Source organism: Onychomys torridus, chromosome 7 (genome assembly GCF_903995425.1).
Source record: "Onychomys torridus chromosome 7, mOncTor1.1, whole genome shotgun sequence".
NCBI classification, from domain to species: Eukaryota; Metazoa; Chordata; class Mammalia; order Rodentia; family Cricetidae; genus Onychomys; species Onychomys torridus.
The window spans coordinates 66,136,135-66,164,011 of NC_050449.1; the positions used below are offsets into that span (position 1 = coordinate 66,136,135).

The window sequence follows — 27,877 nt, forward strand, 5'->3', positions numbered from 1 at the left end:
CTTAGTGCCTCAGAAGTAGAAAGTGGAATTATAAAGTTTTTGGTCTTTGGTATGTTTGTGTTTCAAACTAACCTTGCTGTCTGGGTCATATGTTTGTAGCATGTATCAGAATTTCTTTTTTAAGGCTGAATAATACTCTATGAATATATCATATTTTGTGTCCATTTATTTATCCACTGATAAATATTAAGGTTGCTTTTACTGTTTCTCTTATGAGTAATATTCTCTCTCTACACATGGGTATATAGGTATCTGTTTGAGTTCCTTGTGTCAGTTGCTATGGGGATTTGTCTTTCTTAGGGTTTTTATTGCTGTGAAGAGACACCATGACCATGGCAACTATTATAAAGGAAAATACTTAATGAGGTGACTTACTGTTTCAGAGGTTCAGTCCACTATCATCATGGTGAGACCTGATGGTGTGTAGGCACACATGGTGCTGAGAGTCCTACATCTTGTAGGAAATAGGAAGTGATCTGAGACACTGGGTGTGGCTTGAGCATATATGAGACCTCAAAGGCCACCAGCAAAGTGACCAAAGTGACACCCTTCCTCCTACAAGGCCAGACCTGCTCCAACAAGGCCACACCTCTTAATAGTGCTACTCCCTTTGGGGGCCATTTTCCTTCAAACCACCATAGTGTGTTTGTGTGTGTGTGTGTGTGTGTGTGTGTATTCTATATACATATATATTCTAGCAGTGGGACTGTTAGTATGTGGTCATTTGTGTTTTATGTTTGGAGGGTTCCCATATTGCTTCCTGCATTGTTGCACTATTTTGTTTTCCCCACCAGCTTTGCACAGGGTTCCATCTTCTACATCTCTTCACCCTTGTTCATATTTTAGTTTTGGTTTGTATTTTAGTGGTAGCCTTCCTAACAAGTATGAAGTTCTCTCTATAATGTGCAGATGTCTAGTTTTCACAAGACCATTTGTTTACAAAGCTCTTTCCTTCATTTAATTGCATATGCACCTTTGTCAGAAATCACCTGAGCATAGTTGATTGGCAGGAAGCATGGTGTCATGCAGGCAAACATGGTGCTAGAGAAGGAGCTGAGAGTTCTACATCTGGATCTGAGGACAGCAGGAAGAGAATGCCACACTGGACTTGGCTTGAGCATTTGAGACCTCAAAGTCCACCCCTAGTGACAGTCTTCCTCCAATAAAGCCACACAAACTCCAACAAGGCCACACCTCCTAATAGTGCCAATCCCTGTGGGCCTATGGGAACCATATTTATTCACACCACCATACATCTAGAGTTAGATTCTAAACATCTATAACATGAATTGCTAAATGGTCTTTTTATAAAAAACCTGGAGCCTGATATTGGAGTGAATGTTGAAAGATCAGAGGGACAAAGGAAGAAACCACCTATTACCTCTAGGATTCCTCAGCTTTCCTCAGCTGAAAGACTTTAGTTCTTGTCTCCTCATGCCTTATAGACCTTTTTCCGCCCACCCATATCATTTCCTGTCACAACTTTCCTAGTGCTGGGATTAAAGGTGTATGCCAGCCACCACTACCTGGCTCTGTTTCTTTCCTAGACTGGGTCAATCTCATGTAGTCCAGGGTGGCTTTGAACTCACAGAGGTCCAGATGGTGCTAGGATTAATGGTGTATGCCACCACTGCCTGGCCTCTATGTTTAATCTAGTGGACTGTTCTGTTGTCTGATCTTCAGACAAATTTATTAGGGTACACAGTATATCACCACAAACATCTTTTGGAGTGTATTTTTGACATATACTGTCTGCAAGTCTTAGGAAAAATCTTCCTTAGGGGAAATGTGTATATGTCTGTCTGTCTAACTGTTGACCTAATTGGCACTCTAATAGGCATTGTTTCAGATGTTTTTCTTTATTTTTTTTAAAGATTTATTTATTTATTATGTATACAGTGTTCTGTCTGCATGTATGTCTGCAGGCCAGAAGAGGGTGCTAGATCTCAGTTGTGAGCCACCATGTGGTTGTTGGGAATTGAACTCAGGACCTTTGGAAGAGCAGCTAGTGCTCTTAACCGCTGAGCCATCTCTCCGGCCCTAGATGTCTCTATACAGTACCTGTTTGCCTTGATGTGTTTCTATGTGTTTGCTGTGATGCTCATAGCATTCTTTAGCTTGCCCAGTCTCAAGTGGTAGCTTTAGAGTCGGGAGGTTTTGATTCTCATTTACCGTTGATTTCGTAAAGTTCTTTTTTCTGGTTTTCAGGAGTATAAGAAAGTAAAGTGATTATTTGAGGTAAATTTTTAATATAATTTGCCCTATATTCCATAGTCATTTAGTTTAATATAGATATGATGTAGATAGTGTATCTCTGTAGATGAATCATTATCTTTTGTTCCAAAGGCTCTTTACCTTGGGGAAATTTCTCATTCTCCCCTACCCCCCGCCATCTCACACACACACACACACACACACACACAGAGGGGTGGGGTGTAACTTTTGGCCTGTGAATAAATGACTATTATCCAACAATTTTCTGTGAGGCATCCCAAGGAGCAGATATTGTGTTTCTTCATAGAATCATGCTGTAGGCACAGGGAAGAAAATGAATGCAAGGTATGACCCTCCCTATGTATGTCACCAATAAATTTCCATTGTTAACAATTCTGTTTTTGCGGTGCTGCAGATTGAACACAGATTGTTGGTCCTTTCCTCTCCAAATCGTGGTTTGAACACTTGAGACTAGTTCTTTGATCTCCATAGATAGCATTCTACTTTATGAATTGAAACACGTTTTAGTTCCAGCTTTTCATCTTTGTAGGAGAGAATTCTAGTTTTAACTATCGAAATGATTTTCTTAATTTTACCTTTGATTATGAGAAAAATACTGTGGTTCTTGGATTTAAAGTGGATAACAGTTGGACGTTGAAATTGATGACTTTGGTTTTGTAGACAGGATATTCACTTGATCACCTTAATAAGTTCTAGTAAAGAGTCTTCTCCTATAAGTATCCCTAAAAACCATTTTGGCTACAGTATTCAGAAGTGTTCTTGTGCCAGGCAGTGGTGGCGCATGCCTTTAATCCCAGCACTCAGGAGGCAGAGCCAGGTGGATCTCTGTGAGTTCAAAGCCATCCTGTTGAACAGAGCGAGATCCAGGACAGGCACCAAAACTACACAGAGAAACCTTGTCTCAAAAAAACAAAACAAAACAAAAAAACAAAAAAAAAGTTCTTGTATTACTTTACATGATATGTGGGTATAGGCTATAATCAACAGGACATCAAGCTTTGTTACTTGATTGTGCCACTATAGAGAAAACTCAGTCTTCTACAGCATTCCCATTCTTGTTTCCTTCTCTTATAGTCTCAATAGTATTTGATGCTTTTCAGCTAAGAAGACTTATACATAGCACATCACTTGTTGGTAGTACCAAAGGTATAACTTGTCTTAAGTACATGTTGGTTTGTTTCAGTTCAGAGATTAGCCTTATTTCTGACCCAGCTTTCTTATAATTCAACATAAGATACTAATCTGTGTACCTATATGACTGTTGTCCTCACTGTGTAGTAGGGGAACAAGTTTTCCCTTCTGGCTTAGCCATTAACATCCCACACAAGTTTTAGTTTGTTTTCAGATGTTACATACATTATAAAATTTAAGCAGTAATGAAAAGTACAAGAAGCCTTTTAGAAATTTAAAAGATGTTGAAACCTCAAAAATCTCAAAATTTTTACATTGTTTTTATGTTTTTACCTTATGGTTCTTCCATGATTTTTATGGTGAATGTTACATATTCTGGTACACAGTAAATTTGCCTGTGTTTGGAACCTGCAGTTAGTTCTGCAGGATCAGCATTAAAGGGTGTTGAAGCTCAGCAAAGAGTCAGTGCCTTGGGGTATAGCCAGACCAGACCTGTCTTCCAGCTCATTTGCTGGAGTACATAATGAATTTAAGGAAAAAGAAGTTCCAAAATCATGAGAATAGGGCACAAAATGTTCTTGACTAAAATCCAAATCAAAGCATGATTACCAGATACAACAGTAGCAAATGAAAATAAATGTGACCTTGCATAAGTCATTTTTGTTTTCAAATTAATTTATTGTATTATTTATGATGTGTGTGAGGACACACACATCATAGCATGTGTGTCAGAGGACAAGTTTCCAGAATCCATTTTTCCTTTGGCTATTATTTGCCAGGATCATACTCGGATCATCATAGCTATCTCACCAGCCCTTTCTGTTGTTTTCAGTCCTCTTCACTATCTGGAAATGAAAAGATTAGACTAGGTTTAGTTTCACATGGTGTTTTCTTTTATTCAATGAATGTAACTGGAGGCTTTTCTCTGTCCCACCCTGTCCTGCAGCAAGCTTCCAAACAATCACTCAGAAGCTTATATTAATTATAAATGATCAGCCATTAGCTCAGGCTTACTACTAACTAGCTCTTACACTTAAATTAACCTTTTTTGGTTTTTTCAAGACAGGGTTTCTCTGTAGCTTTGCTCCTTTCCTGGAACTCGCTTTGTAGACCAGGCTGACCTCGAACTCACAGAGATCCACCTGCCTCTGCCTCCCGAGTGCTGGGATTACAGGTGTGCGCCCCCCCCCCCCTCACCACCACCCCCCCCACCCCGCGCCCGGCTCATAATTCTCATCTATGTTTAGCCACGCGGCTTGGTGCCTTATCTCAGTACAGCATTCTCATCTTCCTTCCTCTGGCTGGTGACTCCTAACTCCATCCTTCCTCTTCCCAACTTTTTTTTTTTTTTTAATACAGGATTTCTCCATGTAGTTTTGGTGCCTGTTCCTGGAACTCACTCTGTAGCCCAGGCCGGCCTCGAACTCACAGAGATCTGCCTGGCTCTGTCTCCTGAGTGCTGGGATTAAAGGTGTGCGCCACCACCGCCCGGCTTTTCCGGGCATTTTTAGTTTGACCACCCTGTCTGTACTTCCTGTCTGGCTACAGGCCAATCAGTGTTTTATTAAACCAATTTGAATGACAAATCTTGACAGTATACAAAAGGATTATTCCACTACATTTCCCCCTTTTGTCTAATTAAAAAAAAAAGTTTTTTAACTTTAACATAGTAAGATTGTATACAACAAAAACAGTTAAGAATTACAGTAACACTATTTAATCCATTTGCATTTGGCAAAATTGGAGAAAATTATCTATCTTAGTGAGTCTAAAGTTTTGTATCTAATTTACTTCCCATTATAACTAAGGAAAACTATAATTATAACTATTTAGTTATCAAAGTCCAGGAAGGATAAAATATTACCTGATTAAATAGAAAGTGCATTTTAAGCAACTTCCAAAATTCTAGAAATGACAGAGGTAAGAGGTTTCACAGTGGCTGCTCTGCTTCTCTGGTCTTTCAGTTTTCACCCTGATATCTGACTCTGGGTTTTTATTATTAAGACCAATTAGAATTTGGGCTACAAATTAAAATTTATTTTATCAAACATTCAATGAAATACTCAATCTCAACCTACTTCTTACATTAAATCATATCACATGACATTTATTAAGAATCTATTACATATTTAATATACCTTTTATATGTTGTCTTGTTTAAATCTTTATGAAAAACTCTGGAGGATAGTATGTCTCGAAATAACTGGTTCATGTAAGTAATATATATATAGCTAGTGAAAGGTCTCAGACTGATGTTCTAGAGGGACACTAAAACATTGTTCTGTATGGAGTTTATTAAAAAGTCCAAGAGGTCAGAGCAGTAGCTAAGAGCTGATACTAGGCTCGTGACCTATATAGTCTCATGTTCTTAACCTCTTTATTAGTGTCTTGTATGGGATCTATATCATAGAGTGGGTCTTAAATCCAATTTTAAAAGTGGTTGGTTACTCCATAACCCAGGATTATTCTTAATTTCAAAAAATTGAGAAGAAAGCTCTTTAGTGTGGGAATGAAAGATACCTGCTGTCACTATTGTTCTTCATCATTGTACTAGAGGTTATAACTAGAATAACTAGGAAAGAAATATAAATACTGAAAATGGTCAAAATACTATTAATTATGTGGAAAAAGTTTATCTACAAGAGAGCCTATATCCCATTAAAACTACGAAGAAGGGTTGGGGATTTAGCTCAGTGGTAGAATGCTTGTCTAGCAAGCACAGGGCCCTGGGTTCGTTCCTCAGCTCCGGAAAATTTAAATAAATAAATAAATAAAATACTAAGAAGAGTACAGGAGGACAAGTGGGGATAAAGATCAGCCTAGAAGGCCGGGCTGCAGTGGTGCATGCCTTTAATCCCAGCACTCGGGAGGCAGAGCTATGCAGATCTCTGTGAGTTCAAGGCCAGCCTGGTCTACAGAGCGAGATCCAGGACAGGCACCAAAACTACACAGAAAAAAACCCTTCACAAACAAAACAACAACAACAAAAAAAAAAAAAAACTACAAAAAATCTTTTGTAGCTGGGTGATGGTGGCACACGCCTTTAATCCCAGCACTTGGGAGACAAAGGCAGGTGGATGTCTGAGTTTGAGGACAGCCTGGTCTTTAGAGCAAGTTCTAGGACTGCCAGGGCCACACAGAGAAACCATGTGTCAAAAAAAAAAATCTTTTGTAGGGTTATTAAAGAGCATTTCAATCCTACCTACCTAGAAGCACTTGTTCTTATTCTTTCAGCCATTCTGAACTTCACAGCTAAACCTAATCCCATCATACCTTGGTGGTTTTGCTCTCATTGTTTTACAGAATTGAAATATGGATACAGGTACACAATTTTGATGCTGTTTATATTAACTAAAATGAGATTTTTAATACTGATTTTCACCTATATCAAATAGTTGGATTTTTTAAAGGTTTTTTGTTTTGTTTTGTTTTGTTTTTTTATGGTGTGAGTGTTTGCCTGTATTTGTGTATGTATGTGCACCACAAGCGTGCTCAGAACTAGAGTTTAAAGTGGTTATGAGCCATCATATGGGTGCTGGGAATGGAAACTGGGTCCTCTGCAAGAGTAGCAAGTGCTCATAATCAAGCCAGGTGGTGGTGGCACATGCCTTTCATCCTAGCATTCCAGAGGCAGAGGCAGGTCTGGTCTACAGAGGGAGTTCCAGGCCAGGTACATGGAGAAACCCTGTTTCAAAAACCAAAACAAAAGTACTCATAACCATTGAGCTATCTTCTCTTCCCCATAACTAGGTTTTATTGCATCTACTTGATCTTAGACTTTTTGTGAAAGGTAATTTAGGACTGTGTAAAGTATCCAAATGTTTTGTAGGATTTTCTTTCATTTGTACTAAAGTGGGCATTGTAACAAAATTCAGTACTTAATAAGATGCTTCAGTTTTTCCTTAGTATGTATACTTATTGTCTCTGTTTAAGTATAGTTCTTATATTTAATAATGCTCTATTATTTATTAACGCTAACCTTCTTTTTCTTTTAGTAAAACTGTACAATCTAAAGTGGACTGCATTTTGGTAAGTGCAATACCTAACATCCTGCCATTCTTAAATAAATATTGATTTTAAATACCACTAAGTTCTGTGAATAAAATTTTATATTTATAACCTCTGGGTACATTCATCATCAACTGTCAATGTTTTCTTGTATGTATCTCATCAGGCCTAAAAATCACAATTGGGAGCAATTGTGGTTTTGAATCTTACCAATCTTTACTGAAAGATAACTTAAAATTGAGTAATTTTTTAAATTCTTATTACTATGTAAGTAATTATTTAAAGAAAACATTTTTAAATGTTTGATGGATTGATTTATTAGATAACTTTTGTCATTGTTTTGGTGGCTAACGTTTTGGAATTCAGCTACAAAGACTGTAAATTTAGGCTATACTTACAAGAATTTACTTTAATAAAAGCTTTTCATTTCCTTGGTGAGTTTGTTTTTGTGAGATTTTTGTTTGTTTGTTTTTCATCTTTAGGTTGCTGCTTTTAAGTTTTTTAATACAATATTTTTAAATTGGTAGTTTCTTAGGTCTTGTAAAGATTCTATGTGTGAGTATCTGCACATGTGTGGAGTTACCTGCAGACCAGAACAGGCTGTTAAATTTCCTAGAGCTGGAGTTGCAGGGAATTGTGAGCCTCCTGACATGGGTACTAGGAACCAAACTCAGGTCCTCTTCAAGAGCTCATAACTGCTGAGCCATCTCTCCAGCCCTCCATAGATGTGTTAAATGTATAGGGAGAACCAGGCCATCTTTGCCTGCCTTGCCATCCCAGCAGTCATAGGAGTGAAGGCAAGGTGACTGCAAGTTTGAAAACCAGCCTAGGTTGCCTGTGGGACACTTTCTCTCTCTCTCTCTCTCTCTCTCTCTCTCTCTCTCTCTCTCTCTCTTTCTCTCTCTCTTTTTCTCTTTTTCTCTGTCTCTCTGTCATACACACACACTCAACACTCATTTATACACAGACACACATGCAGCTGCTGGAATGACTTTCACAGAAGCATAGGCTATACTCTATGCTCACGAGCATCTAACAGCCTTGCACTGTTAAATTCTGAATTGTCAAGATAGCTAATTCCCTTTCCTTGCCATTTCAGAACCTCCTATCCAAATTCTGTGGGGTTTGGTTGGTCAGTTTGAGGTTTCTGGTGTTGAAATAAGTATATGATATCTTACTAGTGTGTTCTATATTGTTAGCGCAGGAGTCTCTCAAAAGATAAATGAATAGCAGTTGTTCATAGGGGGATATTCCATAAGTTCTGTACATTTCTAATTTAGTGACTGAAGGATGGCTTTGTAGGGGTGTTTTTGCCTGTGTCTTTCACTTCCTGTTTTCATTAATGGGCTTCCTTTTTTCCTTTGTTCTTTTACCCCTCTACTTCTTGTCATTGTCTTAGAATAGTTCTCTGAAATGGGTAATCTTGTTGCTTCCCTTTTACAGGTAAAATAACTGATACTCTTAAATTGAGGTATACATAAGACATACATATTTTGGAGGATTATTCATGTTTTCTCATTATGGAGAAAATAGGAAGATGAGTAATAATAATTAAATACTAAAGAAGAACAAAAGATTTTCTGTTAAACAAGAAAACAAATGAGCTTGCAATATCAGATGTTGATAAATGCCATCATAAAATTTGAAAAGGGCACATTGAGGCAAATGATGGTGGCCAGAGTGTGTGATCAGGAAAGACCTCTTAATTTTTGTTTTGTTTTGTTTTGTTTTGTTTTTTCGTGACAGGGTTTCTCTGTATAGTTTTGGAGCCTGTCCTGGATCTTGCTCTGTAGCCCAGGTTGGCCTCAAACTCAGAGATCTGCCTGGCTCTGCCTCCCAAGTGCTGGCATTAAAGGCATGCGCCACCACCGCCCAGCCAGGAAAGACCTCTTTGAGGACATGATAGATGAGCAGACCTGAGCAGTCAATCAAGGTCTGACATGATGGCTCAGTGGATAAAGCACTTGCAGTAGCCTGACAACTGAGTTCCCTCCCCAGAGCCCAAATAAAAAGAGAAAGAACTCCACAAATTCACCCTCTCACCTCCATAAGCATGCTGTGGCATGTATGTACACATACACAAAATAATACCAAATAAAATAAATCAGTGTTGTGTAATGGCCTACCAACAGTACATAGTAGACAAAGGGAACACACAAATTCAAAATGAAGAATGAGTTTTGAATATTTGAAAAAATATAAGGATTCCAGTGAGTTAAAACTCATAGGAGGGAGGGAAATGCTAACAGAGTAGGAAATGGTGTAGGGAGTAGTTTATGTCTGGTCTACCTAGCTATGATAGGAAGGAGGCATGCATCCGAAGTGCACTGAGAGCCCAGTAGAAGGCTTTTAACAGAAGAGAGTGCTCAGACATTTCAAAAACAGCATTGCTGAGTCAGGCATGGAGGCATACACCTTTAATCCCAGCAGTCAGAGCCAGGAGGATCTCAGTTCAAAGACAACCTGGTCTACATAGAAAATCCCAGGACAGCCATTCTACATAGAAAGACCCTCTCTCAAAAAACCAACCCCTCAACCCCTCAAAAAAGTGTGTGTGTGTGTGTGTGTGTGTGTGTGTGTGTGTGTGTGTATTTGAAAGCATGTACTCTATAGATAAAGGGAACTGGATGGAAGTAGAAAAACTAGTTGGGCTATTCATTAATCCAGTAGGGAATTAAAGAATTTTGTTCCAGTGATGAAAAATGTTAATTATTTTTAAATAATACATTTTTTTTTTGAGCTGGAGATCGAACCCAGGGCCTTGCGCTTGCTAGGCGAGCGCTCTACCACTGAGCTAAATCCCCAACCCCTAATAACATTTTATATTTGAAATTACAGAATAATAGGTTTCTGTATGGGATATTGATACGTAAGTTCTTTGGTATAATATCTTCTTTTTTGCTTTCCTTTTTAAAAGATAACTTTGCTGGATATAGAATTATTATTTAATACTTTTATGGCTATTAATATGATATTTTATTGCCTTCCAGTCTTTATTGATTAGATGGGAAGTTATCAGTTAATCCATCATTGTTTTCCTCAATGTGATGAGTTCTTTTTCTCTTATTTGCTATCAAAATTTCTTTGTTTTCATTCTGTTTCTCATTAGCTTACCACAAACTCTGGCTCTCAGCTATTTGACTGTTCTGTATGTAGCTATTTATTAGTTTGTGTCATCTTACTCAGGGTTTACTGAATTCATCTTCAGTAGATGAGTTAAATTTGGAGAGTTTTCAGGCATTATCTCTTCACATATTTTTCTGTTCCTTGGATTTTTACCCCTCTTTAAAATTCCGATTATGCATAATATTGAAATTACTGATGTTATTCTGGTCTTAAAGACTGTTCTTTTTTCTCTGATTGTCTTTCTCCCTACTTTGGTTTTTCTATTAAAATTTTCTAAACCAGGGGGCTGGAGATATGGCTCAGTGGTTAAGAGCACTGACTGCTCTTCCAGGACCTGGGTTCAAGTCCCAGCACCCACATGTCAGCTCACAACTGTCTGTAACTCCATGATCTGACACACTCACACAGACATACATATAAGCAAAACACCAATGCAAATAAAATAAAAATAAATTATTTTTGTTTTAATTTCTAAATCTAGGACTCAGAAGCTGAAGCAGGATTTTGAGTTCAAGACCAACCTAGACTATAAAAAAGATACTGTTTATTAATTAATTCATTTTTGTTATCTGACTTGTACTCAAGTTTTCCCTTGTTTATATTACTAAAAAGGGTCTTGGGAACCTTTCATGATACAAATGTTCAATTCTTTGTATATTACGATCAATACACGTGAGTTTATTAAATGGGTAACAGAATTTATTAAGTTATAAATTGAGAGCCAGGCGGTGTTGGTGCATGCCTTTAATTCCAGCACACGGGAGGCAGAGCCAGGCAGATCTCTGTGAGTTTGAGGCCAGCCTAGTCTACAGAGTGAGATCCAGGATAGGTACCAAAACTACACAGAAAAACCATGTTTCAAAAACAACAACAACAACAAAAAGAAGATATAAATTGAGGAAATACACTTACAATTCTAGAACGGAGTAGACAACAGAAGTCATCCTCTGATCCTCTGATCTGACCAGGAGCAAATCCACCTCACAGGCAAAAGCAGGGAGAAGAGGTCATGAGACCCTCTTCTAACTTCTTATAAGAGGTCACTCATGTACTATGGCAGGAAGCACCTCCTCCTTTGGGCCCTATGTCCCAAGGTCATGAGTGGAGCAAATACCACTACATTTGTACCTTGAAGAATTGAGCAAAACATAGAAAAGCAGTAGTGAAGGCCATTGATTTAGTGAGAATAAAAGCAAAGTACACTCCAGAGCAATGGGCTCCAGAAAGCACATGGTTCAAGAGCTCCTGTGCTTACAAGGGCTTTTAGTTACAAAAGGGAAATGGAGCAGTTCCCTGAAGGGTTGCATCCTTTTTTGAATGGCATAGATGATTAGCATCTCTGCTTATATAACATCATATTTACCGCACATGATCTATTCTATAATCTTCTTTTTATAGCCATCTGCTTGAGATGTAGTCCATATGCATGAGCTTTTAAGTGGTTTGTGGTATCCCAAAGGTCACTTTTGGAAAATGTTGTTTCCTTAGTGTGTATGTGTATCTTTAGAGTAATCTCCTGCTGGGTTTTATTTCCAAGCCATCATCTTTTTTTTTCCCCTATTGTTAGAGAGGGCTTGTACAATTGAAGGAACTGTCTAGGGCAGTCCAAGGGGCTTTTTCAGTTACTTGATCCTGGACTTAACCTTCTGGGAGGCGCATCTAACCCTACCCCGGGCTTCATTTAGACGCAGGCAGCCTCATTTTGGTAGCATTACTATTCAGACAATTGAGATGGGATCATGGTAGCAGTCTCAAGCAAGAATAATAGGACTTTGGTAGTTATTTACTGAAGTTCAGAGTTCTAGTAACAAGTACTTCTTCATGTATTATTTTCCTTTAGTCAGTTTCCAGATGCACACAACTGCTCTTTTTTAGACCATTTTTATGCCATTCTGTAAATATTTTAAAGGAAGCGTTTGCCAGCATCTTTTTGTTTGGTTGATTTTTGTTTTGTTTGAGTTTTGGAGGCAGGGGGTTGTTTGTTTGTTTGTTTGTTTGTTTGTTTTGAGGCAGGGTTTTTCTGTAGACAAGGCTGGATGTGGATCTTTGTCTCCTGCCTCCTGAGTGCAAGGATTAAAGGCATAAGCTACAACTGCCCAGCCTTTCCAACATCTTAACCTCACCTTTCCTAGTATTTCAACCTTCTCATCGAAATTTTAACATATTTCCTTCTAAAATTTGTATAGTTTAGCCTTTTCTTTTTGATCTTTGAATCATTTTGATTTTGAATTTGTTTTTGGCTTCAGTTGATATTTACCGCCTGCATGGGTGTGTAGCTGTTCCAGCGCCATTCTTTGAGAATTGTGTAGCCTATCAAAAATTATAATGTACAGGTCTTTTTCTATACTGTCTTCCCTTCCATCAGTGATGACACCCCATCATCTCATTTGCTGTCACTTCGTATGAAGTCTGGGTAACAGATCTATAAACAATTCAAATTGGTTTTGCCATTTCTATAAAAGTTTTAGAGTTACTTTGACAATTTCTACTTTTAGAAAATTGTTCCATTGATATTTTTATTAGGATTGCAATGACTTTATCAGAATCCTCCTCTGTGAGATTGGGGTGTCACTGTTAGATGAATCTTCCATAATTTTTCTCAATACACCTTTGTAGTTTGCTCTGTAGATTCCATACAGATTTTCTTAAAACTGTTCCTAAGTATTAACTTTTTAAAAGTTTGGCTGCTCTTGGGTGATAGTTAAAATTGTTTGCTTTTCAGTGTTCTTACTGCCTGTATTTACACTGGTCTTTTGGCAGCTCTCACTGTTTACAAACTAAATATGGTGGTTGTGTTTTTATTTTATGTGTATGAGTGTTTTGCTTGTATAGATGTAAAGGCACCTTGGTATACAGTGCCCACAGATTCTAGAAGATGTTGAATTCCCTGGAACTGGAGTTAACAGGGTTATAAGCCAACATGTGAGTACTGGAAACCAAATCCTGGTCCTCTGCAAGAGCAGCCAGTGCTCTTAACTCTCCAGGCCTGTAAATATAGTCATTTTATGTAGAGGCCTTAACACTTTATGCCTACTTAATTATAGTATTAATGAATAGTACTTTAATCCCTTTCAGTTTATGTCTAATTATTTTTCTTTGTTGTATCAAAATTCTTGAATTGGTTTTTCTGTTTCAAATATGGAAGAGTTCACTGGAGAAAAAAAATATTGGTCTTTGGCTTCTGGTGAAAATGTAGTACACTTGGGCTAGAGATATGGCTCAGCACTTAAGAGAACTGGCTGCTCTTCCAGAGGACCTGGCTTCATACCCAGCACCACATGGCAGCTCACAACTACCTGTAACTCCAGTTCTAGGAGATCCGTCAACCTTTCATAGACATACATGAAGGCAAAATACCAATGCATATAAAATAAAAATAGGGCTGGGGAGATGGCTCAGCTGTTAAAGGCTAGGCTCACAACCAAAATATAAAATAAAAATAAATTTAAATAAATTAAATGTAGTACATTAAACCCATTTTTCCACATGTCAGCAGAGTTCTCTTTCAGAAGTAATAAGAGCTCTCAAGTCTTCTCAGCCCCCACCATGCTTTATATCCTCAGCAAAAATATTTGTCTTAAGTGTTCTCTATTTACATTACAGTGCCTGACATTGGAGTGTGTTGGATTCTTTGTGGTCAAAGTTCTTCCAAGAGTCCAGTCTTTTTGGGTTTTTTGTTTGTTTGGTTGGTTGGTTTTTCTTTTTCTTTTTTCTTTTTTTTTTTTTTAAAGATTTTATTTATTAATTATGTATACAGTGTTCTGTCTGCATGTGTCCTTGCAGGCCAGAAGAGGGCGCCAGCTCTCACGACAGGTGGTTTGTGAGCCACCGTGTGGTTCCTGGGAATCGAACTCAGGACATCTGGAAGAGCAGTCAGTGCTCTTAACCACTGAGCCATCTATTTGGTTTTTCGAGACAGGGTTTCTCTATGAAACAATCCTGGCTGTCCTGGAACTTACTCTGTAGCCCAGGCTGGCCTCGAACTCACAGAGATCATCCTGCCTCTGCCTCCCGAGTGCTGGGATTAAAGGTGTGCGCCACCACTGCCTGGCTTCTTTTTGGGTTGTTTGTTTGTTTGTTTGTTTGTTTGTTTGTTTGTTTGTTTTGAGATAAGGTTTCTCTGTGTAGCTTTGGAGCCTGTCATGGAACTCACTCTTTAGACCAGACTGGCCTGGAACTCCTGAGTGCTGGGGAAAAAAGGCATGTGCCACCACCACCCAGCTCCAAGAGTAATTCTTCATAGGGTTGGAGAAATCATAATTATCTATATGAGGACAGAAAATGGGGGGAAAGCCTCTATTTTTGTCTTTTAGTAATATGTACTACCTGCTATCATTGCTCCTGGTGCTATTACAATACCCAGTCAGTAGTAAGCAAAATATAACAAGAATAATGATGCCTTGTAGGAATTTCTCCTGTAGGTCAGCCATTTTGCAAAGCATTTGCCTTTTTGCTTTGTGGGAAGCCTTTGATCACTTTGTTTTAAATACGCTTCCCAACATTTTTTTGCTTACAGCATTTATCTTCATCATGTGGATAAATTTTATTTTCTAGTTCCATGTTACTAAAATATAAATAATACCTATCATGTACTAAATACTTAATTCTAGATGAATGAATGATGTCATTTAATTTTGAAACTTTCAAGTGTGTTTCATAATTATTGAGTGTGAGTAATTAACTTATTCTCCTTAACTGCTAATATGATGGATAGACTAAAAAGTAGTCTGGAACACTAGTATATAGGATACATGCTTTCTAGAACCAGACTCATATTAGAATGACACCCAGGGGCTGGAGAGGTGACTCAGAGGTTAAGAGCATGACTGCTCTTCCAGAGGTCCTGAGTTCAATTCCCAGCAACCACATGGTGGCTCCCAACCATCTGTAATGAGATCTTGTGCCCTCTTCTACCTGCAGTCATACATACTGTATACATAATAAATAAATAAATCTTAAAAAAAAAAAAAAAAGTGACACTCCTAAGAGAGATTACACACTTCTAACAGTAAGTTAAAGTACCCTACTCAAGTGTTTCTTGCCCCTGTCCAGGATATATACTATAATATGTCTTTAAAGAGGTGTGTGTAAAGCATTGGACCATTTGAAAAAGTTCCTTTTCTCCGCTTCTATAAGAAGCATTCTATAATGAATGCCGAATGCTAACCAAGGTCAGCGTACTAACCCAGACTTGACTAAAACTAAGACCATGCTTTCGAGCATCTAATTAAAATACACCATGGCTTTAAAATGCTTGTGGTTAGAAGATAGGTTTATTTTGTGAAATAACCTTGGGGTAACTTAGTTAAGACATTCTAATTAACTGTGATATTTTTATTTAGTCCTAAGAAATTCCATGTTGTTTGTTTCTTTCCTATAGTTTTCTTCTAATTTATTACTATTAACTTATGAATCCAAATTTTAAGAATTAAGGAGATAAATAAATAAAATTAACATAAAAACCCAAATTATATTTGAAACCACATTCCTAAATGTAAGCTTTCCTTAATACAGGGAATGTCTTGACAATCTCTTTGATTTTTTTTCTTTTTTATTAAAATTTACCCATACTTTTAGATACATAACTTTCATAGTATTATACAGAGAATCCACTTAGAATCACATTATAGTCCTATCTTGGAAAATGAATTATTCAGCATTCACCTTGAGATTCTTATTGCTACAATTTCTCCACACATAACTGTGGATAGAGTAAATTGAAAGTTTGTTTTGAATTTTAGATAGGGTTAGAATCCATGATGACAGCAGAGAAGCAGGTGAAAGCTCACACATTGATCCACAACTATAAGACAGAGAAAGAGAGAAGGCATCTTGGGAATGGAATGAGTGTTTTGAAACCTCAGAGCCTGCACATGGTGACACACCTCCTCCAACAAGGCCACACCTCCTGATCCTTCCCAGACAGTTCCACCAGCTGGGACCAAGCACTGAAGTCTGTGAGTCTCTGGGCCTTCTCATTCAAACCACCACACTAGGGTTTTGCTGGTTTGCTTGGTTCACTTTCCCTTCCCTGACCCTAGTAACTCAACATCTTCCAAGTGTACTTAGATCACATTACTTATAGCAGAGCAGAGGGATTAAATCATTTTCGTTTCATACCTAGTTCAGTAGGTTTATAAATAAAAGGCCAAATTCTTACAGTAGTCAAAAATAATATAGTAAGTGTTTGCCCTCCTGGTTGCTTGATGTTTTCTAGGACAGAGAATGGAAAACCAATTTCCTTTTAGTTTATGTAGGTACCCCACAAAAGGAAATCATACACCTCTGTAACACCCCTGATTTTCATAGTAGTTAGGAAACTGAAAATTAAGACCACAAACATGGAAAATAGAGTCCTCATTCCTTTGCCTCTATCTTTCTTATTTAATCTTGTGAAACAAAGTGCTGGGATTTGGGATTACAAATGAAGAGACTGAGGTATTTGACTACCTGGAACATCAGAAGACTAGAGTCATAAGTCTGCAAAAACAAAATTAATAGATACTTACAACTAAGAAAAACCTTATGAGAACATGTAACTACTGGGGGATCAGTATATCATATTTATGATGAAGAGCCCTTGTTTTAAGTGTTCTCAGCATGAAAAGTCCTTTGAACACTTAATTCCAGGCAATTATCCTCTAAAGAGCAGTTGTAGTATCTGTTGTTAAAAATCCAGATTCTCTAGCCCCCGTTTCAGATCTGCTGCTCCAGAAAAGCTTCAGAGCCATTGTGTCAAAGCTCAATATGACCATACTCATCATTACTTATAAAATGGTAGGTGAAATAGAAACTTTTCATCATACTGTAAGATTATTTAAAATAATGTAAAACATGAGTGTTACCAAAATATGGAAAAATCCTGACATTGCTGCTGGGAATATAAGTTGGTATAACAGTTTGGGGGAAGTAATTAGAAACTAATAAAGTTAAAGATGTTCAACTTGATGACTATATTCTACTTTTAAACATGTTGCAAAAACTCACAAGGATACAAGGGACACAAATAATAGCATTAGTATGTAAAATGGTGAAACTTTGTGATAATTCACTCTCAGTAGAAAAATGAACAGAGGCCGGGTGGTGGTGACACACACCTTTAATCCCAGTACTCAGGAGGCAGAGGCAGGCAGAACTCTGAGTTAGAGGCCAGCCTGGTCTACAGAGCAAGATCTAGGATAGGCACCAAAACTACAGAGAAACTCTCAGAAATCTGCCTGGCTCTGCCTCCTGAGTGCTGGGATTAAAGGCGTGAGCCACCGCCGCCCAGCACATATGACATCTATTTATCTTTTATCTCTCAGTCAGTGTTTTAGGATGATCCCATTACATTAACATTTTAAACATTGGGTATACATATGTTTTTATTGTATATGCTGCTGCTGAAGAGATATCAAAAGATTAGAAGCAAATGTAGCATGCCTACCTGTTCTCTCTGTACTTTATTTGTAATGTTTTATAATTTTAGATTTTTAAAAACAAAATTGGATATTAAATTTTTAGAAAGGTTCCTATCTGGCCTCATCTTATTTTTTAGTATTCTGTCTCATAAAAGAATTAATTAGACCAAAACAGATAAAGCTTCATTCTAGTTGATGGCAAAAGTATAACCTGATACTTGAAAGCATTACTAAATGAATCCATGAATACAAATTAATTATCCAAACTGAGCATGCTTATGAGTGAGTACTAGTATCTGAAATAGAGGAACACACAAGATAGTGTTACAAGCTTCAAATCAAGTTGAGTTATTAACAAGAGTTTTTGCTTGTTTGTTTTGTATAAATGTTTAAAGTCCAGGTGGAGAGGCCATCAGAGCTGTTTTGTTTTTAAGATTTATTTATTTATTATGTATACAATGTTCTACTTGGATGTGTCCCTGCAGGCCAGTAGAAGGAACCAGATCTCATTGCATGTAGTTGTGAGCCACCATGTGGTTGCTGGGAATTGAACTCAGGACCTTTGGAAGAGCATCCAGTACTCTTAATTAACCTCTGAGCCATCTCTCCAGACCAAAGCTGTATACTTTTAAACCATTGCTTCACAGCCCCTCCCCCCAGTGCCCCACTTAGATTAGTGTAAATGAGCTTTTGGTTCATTTGAAATTCCAAAATGAGTGAAATACTATCTAAATATGAGTGGATGAAAGCAGGAACCATTTTCCTCTTCTCATATTTTCTTATATGAGTTATCACCCAGTTTATTCAATAAACTAGGTAATACTTGAGGCTCACCCTAAACTTGAAACCATTTTCATAACTTTAAGAATGTGTTTTGCCGGGTGGTGATGGCCCACGCCTTTAATCCCAGCACCTGGGAAGCAAGGTTCCAGGACAGCCTCCAAAACTATACAGAGAAACCCTGTCTTTAAAATACAAGAACAAACAAACAAAAAAGCAAAAAACAATAAAACGGGAGGTGGTGGCGCACGCCTGTAATCCCAGCACTCAGAAGACAGAGGCAGGTGGATCTTTGTGAGTTTGAGGCCAGCCTGGTCTACAGAGCTAGTCCAGCAGGACAGGCTCCAAAGCTACAGAGAAACCCTGTCTTGAAAAAACACAAAACACACACACACACACACACACACACACACAAAAAAAAAAAAAACAAACCAAGAACAGGGGGCTGGAGAGATGGCTCAGAGGTTAAGAGCACTGACTTCTCTTCCAGAGGTCCTGAGTTCAATTCCCAGCACCACATGGTGGCTCACAATCATCTGTAATGAGATCTGGCACCCTCTTCTGTATACATAATAAATAAATCCTTTAAAAAATCATCTTTAAAAAAAAAACAAAAACAAGAAGAACAACAGCAACAAAAAAAATGTCTTTTAAACAGTGAAAACTTAAGTCTAGCAATAAAGGGACTTGTTTTTAAAATGAGATCTTTTAAAGTTTGAGGTCTTGAGATGTGAAGACACATCTGCCCAACTCTGTTATAAACTATAGTTGGTGTACTTTGTTTTTTAAGATTTTTATTTCATGTTTATGAGTATTTTGTCTGTGTGTGTGTGTGTGTGTGTGTGTGTGTGTGTGTGTGTGTGTACCATGTGTGTGCCTGATACCCATGGAGGTTAGGAAAGAATGTTGGAGCCGTGTGTGGTAACACACTTTTTAATCTCAGCACTGGAGTGGCAGAGGCAGGCAGATCTCTGAGTTTAAGGCCAGCCTGAGTGAGGACAGGTAGGGTTACATAGAGAAACCTTGTCTCAAGAAAACAGAGAGAGAGAGACAGAGACAGAGAGAAAAGAATGTTGGATCCCTGGTTATGAGCTCTGGGAATTTAATCCAGCTCCTTGCAAAAGCAGCAAGTGCATTTAACCTCTGAGCTATCTTTCCAACGCATAACTATATTTTTTTTTCTGGTAATATAGCATAAATTTTACCATTACTCACACTTAATATATACATTCACAGTGCAGTACAAGTAATACTCAAGCTAATTCCAAACCATTTGCATCTAAGAGGCAATATTGTGCCCATAATAAATCACTGCACTTCCCTTCACACAGCCTCTTGAGGGGTAGGGTGTCCCTAATCTGCCTAGGCTTATTGTGAATGGTATTTTTCATTAGAGCAGCAGTTTTCAACCTGTGGATTGTGACCCCTTTGGGGTCATATATCAGGTATCCTGTGTATCAGATATTTACATTACGGTTCTTAACAGTAGCAAAATTTCAGTTATGAAATATCAACAAAGTAATTTTATGCTTGGAGGTCACCACAACATAAGGAATTATATTAAAGGGTCATGGCATTAGGAAGGTTGAAAACCGCTGACTTAGAGTAAGGTTATTAAAGCAGAAGCAAGCATTCAGGGCTAGCCAGGGCTACATAGTGAGACCCTGTCTTAAGAACACACACACACATACACACACACACACACACACACACAGAGAGAGAGACACACACACAGACACATACACACACAAGCACTTCTTTAGTGTATATATGAAAATAGACCATTATCCTTTGCTTAAATCCCTCCAGATGTGGTTTTTAACAACCGATACATCTCAGAATGGAATAGAAAACCTTTGTTCTTTACATTTAAGTTTTCACAAATTGTATTAAATAATCTGATGTTTAACATTCTTGCCACATAATACTCTATCTTGACAATCTAGTAGGTTTAGAGTTTTTACATAAATCAGCCAGCATTGTTTTGTAAGCCAACATTTGGCTGTGAATGACCAAAATATCTAAAACCAGAAAACTGCTGAACTCAGACTGGACTAAAATACCATTGGTACACACTTGGGTCATTTTGTTCCCATTTTCTTCATAGAGTTTGATATTAACAGTTTTTTAGTGATATTTTGTAGTTTTTCTTTTGTGTGCTAAATACCGGTTGCAAATAAAGAAATAACAACATTTACAATCTTTCGTTGCTTGAAATAAGAAAAAAATTTTTGAAATTTTTTCCCAAAAATATTTTTTTCTTTTTTTTTTTTTTTTTTTTTTTTTTCCCAAGACAGGGTTTCTCTGTGTAGTTTTGGTGCCTGTTCTGGATCTCACTCTGTAGACCAGGCTGGCCTCGAACTCATAGACATCCACCTGCCTCTGCCTCCCAAGTGCTGGGATTAAAGGCGTGCACCACCACAGCCTGGCCCAAAAATATTTTTTAATATCTTCTTATAAGTCTCCTTTTAAATACATTTTGAAATGTCTTCTCTGTTCTTGAGTTCCTTCTCTACTCATCTCAGATCTGTAAAGTTAGAACCCCAAGTTTCACAATCAGTATGAAATACTTCTTTTCCTAGTTATAGTTCTCAGACTTTGTCCATAATATTATGTATGCTTTAATATTACAGGGTAACCTCCCTAGGTTCAATATGAAAGGCACTTTGGAGGTTCGTAGAGAATGATAGAATTTAATAAAGATAACAAGGAGCCAACTTTAGTACATTAAAGAGAGGAGAAGCTGGAGGCAGGAAAGCCAGATAGTTATATAAATATTGTCTTAAGTCCTTCAAGATTAAAAAAAAAAGTGGTGTTGATCTGTATTGTGCTGTGTTCAATATTACCATATTGTGTAATTGTTCAAGAATTTGTGTAATATACAACATGATATAGTTATGTGATTCTCTTCCATAATTTGTCAGCCATGGCAAAAACTAAAACATAAACTCTCTTTTGTTGGTGAAAAGAAGAGCTAAAGACCTTGAGTAATATGTAGCAGTGAAAATAAAGAGACTGAAAGACTGTGGGGCAAAACGTTAGTGGTCCCCCTGAAGGATTAATGTGGAATACACTGTGAAGAATGAACTAAGCAGACTCCAAAACCACACATTGGGGGAACTAAGAAAAGAAGGTAATGGCCAATGAAAAACTGAGGAAGGAATGCCTACTTTTATTTTTGTTTTTTTCTTTAAGAGATATAGCTCATTAGCTATTAGAACAAAAGCCATTTGGAAATACCTATAGATGATAGGATTTTTTGAACTGTACAGTTAGGACCTATATGCAAATAATAGATTAAATCAACTTGTGAGCTCTGTGAATTTAATCCAGCTCCTCTGTAAAAGCAACAAGTGCATTTAACCTCTGCTTGTCTAAGATTAAATGTGTGAGTAAATTTTGATAATAGGAACAGACTGCTGTAGTCTAGGAAGATGACTTGGTGGGGAAGAGTATTTTCTGCACAAGCATAAGGATCTATATTTGAGTCTCTGGTACACACATAAGAAGCCAGGGCATAGATCTGCATCTGTACTCCCAGTGTTGCCAAGGGAGGTGGAGGGAGATGGGGGTATCACTAAGGCCTGCTGACCACCAGTCTAGCCAGTAAAGGGCCATCTCCAGGCCTAGTGAGAGGCCATTTCTCAAAGAAATAAAACAGAGTGCAATATAGGAAGACATCCAACATCCTCCCCTGGCCTCTATATACATTCATACATGTGTACAATTTTAAATACTACCCATAAACAGAATGAATTGGCTGTTCAAGGTTGTGGGATTATTTTCCCTTCAAAATTGAATCTGTATTTAAACTGTGCTTTATTAAGAAGAAATTCTGGGGCGGTGGTGGCACACACCTTTAATCCCAGCACTTGGGAGGCAGAGGCAGGCGGATGTCTGTGAGTTTGAGGCCAGCCTGGACTACAGAGTGAGTTCCAGGAAAGGCGCAAAGCTACACAGAGAAACCCTGCCTCGAAAAACCAAATAAAAGAAAGAAAAGAAAAAAAATTCTGAGCCAGGCATGGTGGTACATGCCTGTGATCCCAGCTCTCAGGAAGCTGAGACAGGTGGATCTCTGTGAGTTAAAGGCCAGACTTATCTACATAGAGAGTTCCAGGACAGCCAGAGCTGCATAATAGAATAACCTGTCTGAAAAAAACCTCCTCCACCCCTATACTCTCCAAAAAAATCTGTCATCAGAAATGCCACTAACCAGTTTGCTTTCAGTTACAATGTAGTTTTGCTTGAAATACGTTACCATGGGTGTCTTCATTGTACAAAGGGCTATGACATGGATGTAATGCAGAAGAAGGAATGCAGGAACGGCATCGTGACTCAACAGTAGTAGTAGAGAATCTTATAAATAGGTTCTCTAATTTCACCTGCATAGTTCAAAAGGGTTTGTTGGTTTTATTTCAGTTTTTTAAACTTCCATTTGCATTAGTCACATTCTAGGTATTTGAAATTTGGAAAGAGATCAGTAGTTTTTACAGAAAATGTTAATTAATTTAGTTGGGAGGAAATTTTTTTTAATGAGCTTTCTTTTTAACCCTTTGTAACCAGCAAGAAGTTGAGAAGTTTACAGACCTAGAGAAACTCTACCTCTACCTTCAGCTGCCTTCTGGTCTCAGCAGTGCAGAGAAAAGGTAGCCTGTCCTTGTCTTTGTCTTTGTTAGAACTACCTTGTTTGTAGGACGGTGCTAAGCTGTGTGCATTAGGATTGGTTGCTGTTGCTGTATTCCTAAGCTTTTCAGAACTCAGACTGGCAAAACAATAGGTCATTTGGGTGTTTGATAATATTTGGTTAAGTATTTACGTGCAGTTTTTACTAATTCATTTGTGTTACTGGCTAAAAACTGTGAAATGTAAGTTAGGTTTTGCTGTATAGGCCAGTGGGAGTATTTATGCAGTATAAAAAAATTGTGAAAAAAAACCCAGAAAACTAAAGAATAACCAGGTAAGTATTCTGAAGACTAAAATATAGTGTTATTTTAAATGTAATGATAAGTAAGCACATCATAGAATGTGAGAGGAAAAAGAGAAAGTACAGTGTTGAGCATAATTCATGGTAAATATACCTCACTTTAAGTACTTGGGATATTGCTTTAGTTTCATCATTAAATATACTTCCATGGAGAGAATGTGGAGAAAATTTTTCTTCAGATTCTATTCCTAAGAGTTTCATTACCTTTTAAGTATTTCTTAGGATTCATTCCACTCATGTACTATTTTCAACATTCTATTCATTTAAAATTGTACATAAAAAGAAATGCAATAAAAATTCCATTGCTTTTACCTGCTCTTGCCTCATACCAAATGTAATAACTATTTAAATCATTTCCTGACCTAAAAACATGCTTAGTATTTTGGAATCAGATGACTTTTCTAGGAAGCTGAGATTAATGTCAGAATCAATAGAAAAAGCTTGTCTTATATTGTCTAATGCCGATTTCATGAGATCAGCTTATTAAAGTACTGCCAGATAATAAAAATTCACGCTTTTGGTTAGACATGGTAGTTAATGCCAAGAGCCTAATTGTGAGAAGGATTGTAGTGGGATATTGATCCTCTTGAAATCTCTCCCATGCATTCTAGAGATGGAGTGATTAGTATGATTTCAGGGTAGGTACTTCTACATGGCAGACCAAAGGGAACATAAAGAATTTACCATAATATTTGTTTTAAACATTTAATGTTTTAGTAAGTATAGGCAAATGAACAGGCAAGTAAAGTTAGGAAATATTCACACAAAGTTAATTTTGGCCAAAACAAACCTAATGTTATACTATCCCCAGCACCTATTGTGCTTTAGAATCCAAACCATCAATGGAACGGTCAGTGATTGCATTCTAACACTGAATGTAAAAACTGGCTCACAGTCACAAATGAGCAATTTGTATATAGATTACTGAGTATCTACTATATATCCTGAGTTCAGTTTGACCTGTTAATATATTTTTAACATAACAGTTAGGCCTTACTTAAAAAATTATTAATGGAATTGCTATCTAATCAGCTAAAATTTGTCTATATTTTATGATTAGTGATCAGAATGCCATGTCATCTAGTCGGGCACAGCAGATGCATGCCTTTTCCTGGATTCGGAATACCTTAGAGGAGCATCCTGAGACTTCACTTCCCAAACAAGAAGTCTATGATGAATACAAGTAAGTGTTCATGTTTTACAGTGTGATATATTACAGCCGATGAGTACTATGTGGTACTGTGATTGATTTTGTCATTCCTTCCTTATTATCTAGCTACTAGTTGGGCACTGCTTTTAGAAATTTCCAATACACCTTCCAGCTCTAAGCTTCTGTGGTAGAATGAATACAGAGCAAGATTATTAAATGAGGGGTTTGTCTAGGGTTTTGAGGGTAAGATGATGCCATAGGGATACTGAATTTAAAAGATTCTTACAGAATTTTCTAGAATGGCAAGAATAGTGGGAGGGACTAGAGGGACAGTGGATGACAATAAAGAAATCAGTGCATGGCCAGGGGCGGTGGCACACGCCTGTAATCCCAACACTTGGGAGGCAGGGCCTGGCGGATCTCTGTGAGTTCAAGGCCAGCCTGGGCTACAGAGCGAGATCCAGGACAGCCTCTGAAACTACAGAGAAACCCTGTCTCAAAAAAACCCAAAAACAAAACAAAAACAAAAAGAAAAATCAGTGTATAACAAAAAACTAAAACATGTCTTTATGCTTGGATTTTTTTTTAAAGTCACTTTGTATGAATCTAAAACTATTTAATCTTCCATGCCAACCAAAGAATGTTGTGAGTTATTTATTCAAGGATAAGACGAGCAATCAGTGACTTAAATAAAAAACAAAAAACAAACACTGACACAAATAACTTTGTTATGTAAATAATATAGGAAACAAAAGTGTATAGGTTAGAAGGTTTCTAAGACAGATCATGACCAGTAAGTACAAAATTCAGTCTTGCTTAGTGCGTTTTTAATTTATTTGAAAGGAAGAATTCATTCTGGTAGAACAAATAAAGACAAAATTTTGTGATTATTGAAACATCAAACTAGTAAGAATTAATTTATTATAATATATAATTTGGAAGAAAATTGTCAAATGCTGTTGTTAATTAGTTTAAAGTAATGCAGAGAAGCTACAATTGAAAAGATTGTTGGTATCAAAAGAAAACTTTCTGGCTTTACTCATAATTCTTAACAGCTCATGAAAGGGAACATAGTAGGGTTATAGAAAAACAATGCATACTTGAAATGAGCAAGAGAACAAATCTGAACTAAGAACTTTGGTGTTCTCTAAGAAAAGTTGAAACTGAAAGTTGTTCATTCTTACTCTCTGAAGCTGTCTAATGAGTTTCTGCTGTGTGCTGCATGCACCCTGAGTATTTGAGGAGACTGGCACTACCTCTGTCCTCACTCAGAATCAGTGTGTGTGTGTGTATGCACGCGCGCACTTGCTAAAGCCCTGAGTTCGATCCTCAGCTCCAAAAAAAAAAGAGAGAGAGAAAACATTCTCAAACTTCTAAGAAGTAAATCTGAATTCAATAAAAGAACACTTGTATGATATGACCCTGAGTTGAAGGTCAAGAAAATAGATGTTGTCAACAAGCTTCTATTACCTGGGCAAGTGTTTAACTATTCTTTTATCATTTGGCACATCTATAAAATGAAAAAATTGAAGATGAATGCGGTAAAATTATAAACTCGTCTGTAGTACAAAATGTTGAAATTATCCAAAGATGTCTTGCTAGTTTCCTAAAAGAAAAATTTGACAAATGATTCTTAAGATTTATTTACTTATATATTTTATGAATATGGGTGCTTTGTCTTCATGTGCATCTGCACACCTAGAGGGCATCAGATCCCCTTATACAGTAGTGAGTTGTCATATGGGTGGTGGAAATTGAACTCCTCATCTCTAGAAGAGCAGCCAGTGCTCTAAACCTCAGAGCCGTCTTTCCAGCCCCAAAAATGTTTTCATAGTAGACTAAGAAGAGACCTATAACGTTCATGTATTCCTAAAGTGTTGGCCTTGCACTATTCACCAGCTCATATCACCAACAGAGATGTCACCTCTATTTGTGAAAATGCCTGAAAGCAATGATATTTTCCTAAAAATCATGTTACTATTATATATGATAGTGAATTTTTCTTTAAAATCAAGAAATACAAAAGTTTTTTTAATAAAAGAGATTAAAATTTTACATTGTTAAGGAAGACTAGTAACACTTCCAATCTTGAACCATTAATTTGCAAATTAGTTGAGTTCTGTGAAGAATGTCTTTGGAATTTTGATGAGAATTACATTGAATCTGTAAATCATTTTTGTTAATGTAGCCATTTTCACAATATTCTGCAAAACCATGTTTATGAGAGAGAGCTGTTTCCACCATGTTACTTCTTCAGATTCTTTATTCAGTGTCTTAGTTTTCATGTAGAGATCTTCTGTGTCCTTGATTAGATTTATTCCTAAGTATCTTGTTGAATATGGAATGGGTAGGCATTGAATTGTTATAAATAGTATGTTTTTCCTAGTTGTTTTGTTTGTTTGTTTGTTTGTTTTTTAGCATGTTCACTACTAGTATATGGAAAAGTAACTATTTTTTGTGTGTTGTCTTTATATTCTAATACTTCGCTGAAAGTATTTATCAGATTCAAGATTTTTTTTAGGGTCTACATTTTGAATGCAGAATCATGACATTGTCACATAAGAGTAATTCTTTCCTATTTGTCTCCTGTTTGTTACTTGTCTTAATTGCTCTAGCTGAGAAGCCAAGAACTGGTTAGGGGGTGAGTTTTGTTTGTTTGTTTGAGAATTTCATACATTTTGTTCATATCCATCTCCCTTCCCCACCTTCCTACTGCTGTTCCATCCATCCCACATCTCCCTCTCAAATTCATGTTCTCTTCTGAATCCAGTTAGTGTTACTTATATACACATGGGTATAAGGTTGACCAGTGGAACGTATACAACCAACTAGTAGGCTCATCCCTGAAGAGGACTTGCTTTCTCTCCCTCTGCAGCCATCTGCTGCCTTTAGCTCCTCAGCTAGGGAAAGGCGTTCTGAACTCTGCCCCTATCTATACCAGAATGTTGGCTAATGTGGTCTACAGGCAGCTATAGCTGTAGAAAGTTCATGGGTGCACCTTCCCTGTCATGACCAGAAGAGACTTTCAAAGCACTCATCCCAGTCTTCAGGCTCTAACAGTTT

The 27,877-nt window shown here is 37.3% G+C and overlaps 1 protein-coding gene across 2 annotated transcripts in view; it reads left to right on the forward strand.

Annotated features, from left to right (window-relative positions):
- Rfx7 (regulatory factor X7) overlaps positions 1-27,877 on the forward strand; it is a 96,675-nt gene that overhangs the window by 34,394 nt on the left and 34,404 nt on the right. For both annotated transcript variants that reach the window (XM_036192372.1, XM_036192371.1), the window contains exons 3-5: positions 7,362-7,395; positions 23,244-23,326; positions 24,725-24,847. In XM_036192372.1, the coding sequence (XP_036048265.1) occupies positions 7,362-7,395; positions 23,244-23,326; positions 24,725-24,847 (240 nt within the window). The remainder of the gene's footprint in view (positions 1-7,361; positions 7,396-23,243; positions 23,327-24,724; positions 24,848-27,877) is intronic.